Source organism: Cyprinodon variegatus, unplaced genomic scaffold (genome assembly GCF_000732505.1).
Source record: "Cyprinodon variegatus isolate N-32 unplaced genomic scaffold, C_variegatus-1.0 Scaffold269, whole genome shotgun sequence".
NCBI classification, from domain to species: Eukaryota; Metazoa; Chordata; class Actinopteri; order Cyprinodontiformes; family Cyprinodontidae; genus Cyprinodon; species Cyprinodon variegatus.
In genome coordinates, this window is record NW_015150722.1 from 772,402 (window position 1) to 781,968 (window position 9,567).

General features: G+C 40.7%; 1 protein-coding gene across 1 annotated transcript in view; it reads left to right on the plus strand.

Annotated features, from left to right (window-relative positions):
* The first annotated feature begins 5,440 nt into the window (after positions 1 to 5,440).
* Positions 5,441 to 9,567, plus strand: part of LOC107089881 (RNA-binding protein Nova-1-like) — a 37,518-nt gene continuing 33,391 nt past the window's right edge. The window contains exon 1 of the mRNA XM_015382908.1: positions 5,441 to 6,063. Within this exon, the coding sequence (XP_015238394.1) occupies positions 5,871 to 6,063 (193 nt within the window). The 5' untranslated portion in view covers positions 5,441 to 5,870. The remainder of the gene's footprint in view (positions 6,064 to 9,567) is intronic.

A 9,567-nucleotide genomic window follows, 5' to 3' on the forward strand; every position in this document is an offset into this window, starting at 1 on the left:
GGCAGTAGTGTTCTTTGACAAACATGGATGCCTCCAGTAAAGCACATTCACATGAAAATTACTCTGAATTAAAAACACTGATCATTTATTGAACAGTATGTAATAATTTCATATTTAAAAAAATAAGTTAAAAAGTTTCATTTGAAAGTATTACTGCTGCCAGCGTCTGTATTATAGGGAAAAAGTGTGGCCATGGCCACCCCTGACCCCCCATCTAGCTCCGCCCCTGTCGTCATGGCGCTCTCTCACCTGTTGTTCTCTCTCATCTCTGCAGCACAGTCTCACCTGCACCACTGATCTGGTCCTTAAGAGGCTGGAGAAGAGGGTGTCGGCGCTGGCGGCGCACTCTGAGCTACATCCACAGGAAGTAGAAGACGCCAAGGACGGCGCCGCTCACCCCCAGAACCCTGATGATGGCGAACGGCCCCCAACATGTTAACAAGGATCCAGAGTTTTATCTCTGTGTTGGTCCCAACGGAGCGCACTGGAAGGCTGTCTGAAGGATCATCTCAGGTCACGTTCTGCAGACAGACCTTCAGGCGTTGCTCTGAAGCTGTGGAGCATCGATCCGATGAAGCTGCACCGTCTGAATGAACTGATGTGAGATGACTTGAATGTTTTCAGTTTTTAGGAATAAAAACACTTTTATAGCCGATTGGTCTTCTTTCTGTGTTTTTGCATGCTTTCACACAAGAACAAAGAGAATGCTATGTGTTGTCGGAAATGAGAATGCTTCCAAACCAACATTTGGCTTTTTTTTTGGCTCTCCTCTTTACTGAGAGCAGGAGGTCCGATGTTTGGCTCATCCTAAGGGTCTTCCTTAGTCTCAGCCTGCAGGTGTCCAAAATTTCCCCACAGGCTGGATTTGCTAGGAGGTCAACTCCTGACCAACAGCCCATAGTACCATCAGTGTTGAACTTCATGCTGACTGCTGACTGAGCCCAAGGGGGTCAGACCCCCTTGGGCTCCCTCTCCAGGGTCAGACCCCCTTTGTGTTCCCGCTCTGTGCCGTCCAGAGACGCACCCACTGATGAACTAGTCTCTCAAATAAAGCTCTGTGAGAATTTTTCTTCAAGCCCCCTCGGCGGGTGTTCCCCGTCATCATGGCCCCTCCGTGGGCGTTCCTCACCTTCATATAGTTTAGTAATTTTTACTATGGCTATCTGCAGAGTTATTAATCAACAAACAAATGTCTCTGTTCATTTGGATGCTACTGAAAGAAGACTGAATCCAGTCTGAGATAAAAATCATTCACTGCATAAAATCAACATTATTATGTTTATTATAGTGTATGCCTTTAGCATATTTAGATATTTTCTTATCAATAAAGTTCCATTTTTATATGTTTTTTGTAGAAAAGCGCCACCTAAAGAAGGTAATAAAAAATATACGAAAAGTGCTGTCATGTCAGTTCAGAAAGAAAACTGAATGTGGTGTGGTTAACTAAGCTCTACACAGTTTTAGACGTTAAATGTGGAATGCTGTGCAAGATTAAAGAATTCATATGTAATATCTGCTAAAAGAAAAATAAAGTTTGTCGTTCGTCAGCGTTTGTGTGGTTTAGTAAGTAATTCTCTAATGCACAAGAACATATTGTGGGACAGAAATGTGCAGGTAAGAGCTAAGCTAATAAACATCAACAAAATAAAGACGAGCTTGTTGAACTATATAGTGGCTTTACAGCAGAACAAATGAGCAGCCTTTACATTTGAAATCGGATTTTTGTTATTTTTATTTGAAAAAAAACCTGCAACAGCACCCATTAGATAAGCGAGAAGGCTATGGAAACGCAAATAAGCAGTTTGTTCAACAGTCACCTTCATGGCGCCGCACCGTGCTGAAACGTGTTGCAGGTTATGATGCAAATTTTTGTTGATAGAAATTTTTTGATTTATTGTTTATGTGTACTTATTATCGAAAACAATTTATTTTGTCCTCCTACACGCTAAAAGAAAAAAAAATCTATTTTTCCATTTGTATATAAAGAAACTCCAATGAGCCACAAGAGGGGGAGGGGGGGCGCTAAAGAGCTGCATGCGACCCTGGAGCTGCAGGTTGCCTATGAAGGTAGATTTGTTTCTTTATTGTTCAATCAAAAAAAAAAGTTGCTTCAATCAAAAAATATATTTTCAATTAAAAAAATCTTCACTTCAATGAAAAAACTTTTCAATCAAAGAAAAAAAGTACTTGAATGCAAAAATATATTTGAGACTCAAAAAAAATAAATTTGAACACTGCTTTTCTTTGATTGAAAATGTTTTATTTGATAGAAGTGCAGTCTTTTTTGTTTAAAGCAACTTTTTTAATTGAAGTAACATTGTTTTTTGATTGGACCATATAATGGGTTGGACATTTGTGTCTTCATTATTCAATCAAAAAATAAGTTGCTTCAAACAAACAAACAACAGAATAAACAAAAAAAAGTAACTTCAATGAAAAGATAAACGTTTTCAATCATAGAAAATAGTTTTTGAATGCAAATAAAATATTTGAGACTCAAAATATTGCATTTGAACGCTTTTTTTTTATTGTTGAAAATGTTCTCTTTGGTTGAAGGGATCTATTTATTGTTTGGGGCATACATGGGTGGGACATTTGTGTGTTAATCATACAATTCCCAAAAAGTTGTTTCAATGCAAAAAAAACCAACAAAAAAACAAAAATTACCCCACGAATAATAATTTTTTTTTTTTTTCAAGTGATAAACAAATTGAAGTTCAAATTGTTTTATTTGAATACATTTTTTTGGAAGTGCAAAAAATAATTTTGATTGGTCAGACATGTTTGATTGAAAAGTGTCTACACCAAAGACATCTTTCTGACAAAGAAGTCATGGTCGCCACTGGCCAGCAAGCTTTTTGCCCGTGTTAACAAGTGTTATGCTGCGTTCAGACCAAAAGCAGCAGGAACAGCTAGTTTATATGCAAAGACCCCCGATTTAGGGGATAATTCTGCTGGTGAACTGTTCTAGTTCCATTCACTGAGTAAAGCACACTAAAGAGCCGGTCATAAATACTGATTCAAAACCTTGAAATAGTTGGAAAGTTCCTGTCAAAAAAAAAATCCTGCTCTCTGCTTTACTTGTCAGCAGTGTTGGAAAAAGTACTCAGAAATGGAACTTAAGTACAAGTACAAATAAACAAACAAATAAATACTCTTGTGAAAGTATCACACTGACATTTGTACTTATGTAAAAATAACAAAGTATTTGCTTTTAAAAATACTTAAAGTATTAAAAGTACTTTCTGAATGAACTGCAATGTTTCACAACAATTATTAGTGTGTCTACTACATGTATATTTTCTTTAATACATCAATAATGTAATTTTAATGAACAATGCTGTGAATAATGCATGTTTTGTTTTTACCCTTTAAAATCATCAACAAACTATCATTAAATCATTAAATATCATAAAATTTGGATAAAAGCAAGTTTGTGTTGTATGGAAACTGTGAAAGTAAAACAGTTCACGTATCCTGAGTAGAGAAAGTTAAGGAAATAAGAGTCTTGGGAGTAATGATGGACAATAAGATTAGCTGTAGGCCTCATATAAGATACATTCAAACTAAAATATCAAGAAGTATTGTCATTCTCAGCAAAGCTTCCCAAATTATGCTGCGCTTCATATTCTGCACTTATATTACCTTACTGGAGTTACTGTGTAGAATTATAGGGCAACACCTCTAAAACCTCGCTGCGACTGTTTTGCACATTACAAAAAGGGTAATCAGAATGGTTCATTAGGCAGGATCCAAAGATCATACTAATGTAGATTTACAGAGTCCCGTCTCCTCAAACTACCAGATCTGGTAGAAGAAAGAACAGCTCAGTTTATTTATAAAGCTATAAATAAACAACTATCAGGAAATATTCAAAAGCTGACTTCCAATAGAGTGAGGGGGGCTATGACTACAGGGAAAACCTTCAGAACCTTGAGAGTTCGAACTCTCTATACTATATATATATATAATTCAGAATAGGCATTTAACATCTAAAAAGGTGGGTGGGGCAGTGCCCTAGCGCCCTCTATTGGTACGTAGATATATATTTTTTGTGTGTTTGAATATGGGATAAAAAATATTGGATAAAAAACATAATTCATCTGGAAGGTTATTTAACTTTAACTTAATTTATGTTCAATTAGAGGGAGAGGGGGTATAAAAAATAAATTTTACTTCTTCATACCCATTGTTCAGACAATTTACATTAAAGGTTTAGTGGAGGATGTTGTTTTTCGGAATGGATCATCAAAATAACTGGTCCTCCTAATTGTCAATCGTTCCGTTGATGTGTTGATGTAAGGCCGTTCTACACGCTCGTCCCTATTTTACACTTACAGTCAGCGAGTCCGACATATTATGGGAAAATTGTAAATCTTCTTTTGGAAAGTAAGCTTGTATGAGTGATGCAAACAGCTACAGTTACACAGAGCATGCACGAGGAGAAATGGGCTTAATAAGCGTTCCCTCTCAGGCGGGTACAGGTTTGTGCATGTGCATTTTTGTTTCAAGTGGAGAGGCCCTTTCAAAACTATGTGAAAATCCTTCATTAAACCTTTAATAAATGTAATTTCTCTGGCTGTATACCGACAGGCTTATTTGGTGGAGGGTTTAGTTTCTATTTACTGTATGTTCAGGTGGATTTACTTTGAAATTGCAGTTTGGTTTGGGTTGATGTCAGGAATTTGGGGCCCATGAGAGACATTGATAAACTTGCAGTCATGCTGCATTTCAGACAGAACCTATCATTACTGATATGATTCCACTCAGACATTGAGAAAGAATAACTAAGTAGTTGTGTCCAGCAGATCTTATTTTACTCAACAGGTTAATAATCTATCCTTAATTTGAACTATTCAGTTAATAAAAACCTTTCTGAAAACAGTAGAGGGGGAAAAACTGGGTCCTGGTATCGGATGCCTTCTCCATCTCTCCTCTTTCTCCTTCCTTTCTCTTCCTTTTTGAAACCCAGACTTTGATGTGCTGCATTTTTAACAATTTGCTGCTTATTTACAAATTTTCTTGTTAACATTTTTTTTATTTTGTTATCACTATGTCATTGAACTCCCAGAGACCTGATGCCATGCTGGCAGGACCAAACCATTTATTGTAATTTTCAAGGTAGGAGGTTTGATGAATTCATGTTTTGTTTCACTGTTTAATGCTGAAAATGAGGGAGAACATGAAGATTATTGATTTTACTGCTGGATGTTTTTTAATATTTGAAAAATATCTACAGTATTCTTCTTCCTTTGCATCGTCCTAACTCCCCCCCCCCCCCCAATATGGTGCCCATGGTCTAATGGTTGATGTTAACCAGTCTCTTTAGTGTGTTGATTAATTTATTGTCGTTTGTCAAAATTGTCTGAAATTGTGTGAAACCAATTCCTTTAATTCCTTTAAAAAGGAAAGAGTGAAATGTGTCATGCTTAGGCAGGCAGCTCTCTGGGTGCTCAGCAGCCCCAGACCTCTGATCCTAGGATCGCCCCTGACTCCATATCTAATCAGTTTGTCTGGATGGACGCAGGAAGCAGCCAATGGAGCCGGATCCCTGCGCTGTCTCTGGAGCCCCCCCAAACTATTTTCTCCCCTCTTGCGCTACAAAGGCAACAATAATAGCAGCTGCGCTCATCCAGTCGGACTGAGAGGAGAAATGTTTGCAGGAGAAGAGTTAGTTGTTCCTCCAGCCTGTCCTCACTCTGCGCTCCTGCTTTGCTCCATGAAGACGCAACAATCTGGCAGCGGCGTGAACTCAGCGGGCTATTCTATAGAGCTGTGAGGGCGGACAGAGGGGACCCTGATCAGCGGGGGATGAGGCGGTGAGCGCTGCGTCTTCAGCTACAGAGAGACAGGCAGGGAGGGGGGGAAACATGATGATGATGGCCGGTGGTGGAGATGGTGGCGGGGCAGCAGCTATGGACCACAACGGGATCTACAGCAACCCGAGCCCCCTCAGCCTGCAGCAGCAGACCCACATGGAGGCGGAGAACGCCGACTCCCGCAAACGGCCGCTAGAAACTCCCGCTGAGGAGGCCGGCTGCACCAAGCGCACCAACACCGGAGGTAAGCGGCGCTCTCCTCCTCATGGAGCCGCAGGTTGCTGCAGGATCATCCTGTGCGGGGGTCCGCTCCTCGGCAGCCAGGCTGGGTCCGGCACCTGTGCGCCCGGCAGGCAGGGCCAGAGATCGGCCTCCATGGATCAGGTCAGCTCCAAACCTGATCCAAAACAAGCACAGCTGGAGCTGCAGACATGCAGCTGATTGGATTCATCTTCTAGATCTGCTCATCAGAACTAGAAGATCTTTATGGGCTCAGATTTCTGAGACTCAGAGAATCCTCCCTGAACTTTCTCCTTTTTCTTCCCCCAAAGCAACAGCAGTGAGTTTAGGAGAGCTGATGGGTTTTATGGCCATGCAGACATTTTAAAGGCAGAGCCAGTTCCTCATAGGAGGCCACTACAGCAGGGGTGGAGCTAGATGGGGAGCCAGGGGTGGCCATGGCCACCCTTAACCAATCATTGGCCACCCTGTGTCCAGCCCTACTAGTTGATTTCCATGTAGATATAATTCACAGCAGTTTTCCTCTAAAACAGGCTGTGAAAGCAGCAATATTCAAAATGGGAATGCTCTAATAAATGGTTGTTCTTAGATAGAAAGCTTTGAATCAATCTGACTGGACGATCTGGTTGAATTGTCTCTATAAACTGCTTTGGGGTTACATTGTGTTGTGAGTTGGCACTATATAAGTAAACTAAATTGAATTGAACCTCTTTATGAAAAAGAGAAAGAAAAACTTGGATAAACTTCCCAGATCTCTCTAAGAATCACCTCTCTGCCTCAGTCACCATAGAAACCGTCTCTCAGAGTTTATTGCTGTGTTTTCCTTTTCTTTAGACGTAAATCTCATTAGGTTTTTAATACATGAGCATTCTCTATCTGTTCTGGTTCTAGATGCCGCACAGACTCGTTAAGAATGCGCTGCTGGTTTATTCTTTATGATAACATTTCATAATCTGAGTCAAATGTAGGAAATAGATTTATTTTGTGTGAAAAAAATCTGTGCAGATCTGCTCCGCCTGTCTAGTGGTAGCTTCTCTATACGCGTCAGTGTGACATGGAAAAAAACTGGATCAGAGATTAAAAAGTTGTACCAACCGGTTTGTTCAGGCCTTAGGTCATATACGGTCTTTAATGTTTTAGAGATGTTCTCTCAGAACTCAGCTTTAATTTAGATAACTCAGATGTGTAAATATAAGCATCTATTTATGAGCGACAGCTTTGGTAAAATCTGCTTTGCCTTTATTTGGAAAATACCGATGTGGTTCTCATTCATTTTCCTGTTGAAGAAATGCAGACTAACCCTGAGGTTCTGGCACCTATCCGCTTTAGGACACCCCTTGGTGCACTTTCTTATTCTTCTTTTTTTAATTGTCAAAGTTGGAGCTAAGAGATAACTTTAATTTAAGCTGATTTGAACCAGTCATTGATCCTTCAGGTTATTAGTTTTTGATTTAATGTTGACTCAGCAGCCTTCAGAGGATGCATTCAAACAAGATGCAAACCTGTTTATAGTACCTTATATTAACCATCAGCATGTTGAGCATTTATACTGCAGCATTTCCCTCATTTAAAGTTAGTGGTTATGATTTCCAAAGATCCAGCATCTTCACTGACAGGAACAATAATGGTAACCGGGCTGTGAGACGTTCACTTTCCTCTGTTTAGCTCCTGTGGATCAAAGTCCACATGCCAGCATAGAAAACTGCTTTCTGTCTTAAAGTTTTGGCATTTCCACTAACTGGTTCACTCAGTAACAGCCTCCACACTAACGGCTAAAGTTGTAAGCTGACCTGTGAGAGCTGAGGCATGGTGCGTTCACTGATCCTGTACCCATGAGCATCCCTGCTTCCTGTCCTTGCATTATTCTTCCTTGTCCATATATTACGTACTGATTGGCACCATAAGCTTGTTCTTAACTTGACTCCTATCAGATCCTGGTCTTTGAGAATTCAGATGCTGCTCCTTGTGCCGAACTTCAGCTGCAACGTGAAAACTTGAACCATAAGCTCAGCTAAGCCTTCATGGCGCTCGCTTATCACCAGCTGTAGATCAGATCTCTATAGCCTCTTACCCACTGAAAATACCGGGTTAACTCGTGTTTTTCAAACGTGGTTCGACCCACTAACAATCGAGATTTGGCTCCCCTCCCACTGGCAAACAAAAAGCTGCTCTAACCCCTACCTGTCCACTGCATCACTTCTGTCCCCCTGCAGCTGCATGATGGTTTAGCGTTGATGATGTCACCAGTGTGACAGAAATCAGGAAAGTAAACAATGGAGAGAAATGTGTAAGGAAGGCAGGCTCAGTTAGTGTGCTTTATTGTTTCTCTACTATCTGTCTGAACCCCTCTAACCAGAGCTGCTCCATGATCAGAAGCGACTGACGGTGTGTTGACGCCTGTATGTTGTGTTCAATGGTGTCACGTAATTTAACGGGTCAGCCTGGCTCCAGTGTTCCCACAGCATGCTGGTCAGAGTCGAGGCGATTTTATCGCAGGTTGCTTACCGAGACACGTGTCAGTGAGCTATTCCCACTGCCGCTAAAAGCCTGTTGTTCCCAGTTTTAAACTGGTGTTCTTCCAGTGGGAAAGGGATATAACCGACTACGGTTAGTCCAAGGGTTTGCTGATGAGGCCAGTCAGACAGAAACTTTGGTTTCTTACAGAGGAGCTGTTTGATAAACCGACAGGTAATGTTTGAGAATTGAAGATTTACTGCAGTAGTAGTCTCACTCTTTTTATTGTAGATGTCTGATGGCGGCTTCCAGCTAATCTCCATCTTATTTTAGCGTAGCTCAGAGGGAAAACCGACTCAACAACTTCCTGCAAATGAGATGTCTGCACAGAAACTGTTTTTTTCCCCCTATATGTTACCAAGATTTCTACTTTGTGCAGAACACTGCCAGAAATTTAAATCTAATTAAATAGTTTTCTCTTAAAATAAGTGCCCTTGTTCTTGAATTGAGGTAGGTGAGACTCTTTTTAAATGGAAAAGGACAATTTGCATTTAAAATAAGAAAAACAATTGCAATGTCTTATTTCAGGCACATATATAGTCAAAATACTAATTCTACTGGCAAATAATCTTATTTATCTGCTCAAATTAACTTTAAATACACTTAATTTTTTACTTATTTCTAGGAAGATAGTGCAGCAGCATCGCCTCATTTAGTGACAGCAGCGTTCGATCATACGTCTGACAGCCGGAGTGCCTCCTTTCTGCACTTCACTGCTCCTCAGAAATGAAATTTCTGCGAGGCACAGAGGGAGCCCTGGTGGCACTAGGCTGTGATTTAGAACACTTCCAAACGCCATATGTCATCCATTAACACCTCTAAGACAGCTGCAGGAGCAGAATGAATGCGGCGCTGCGGCTCACCTGCAGGAGCGGCACTAGCCTTCTGTCCTCCCAGTCAGTTAGCAGGTGTTAGAGCGGCTCCATAGACGTTAGAGAAACATAACCTTTTAGTGCTGCCATTTCCATCGGGTATGAAGACGCATCATTAAGAC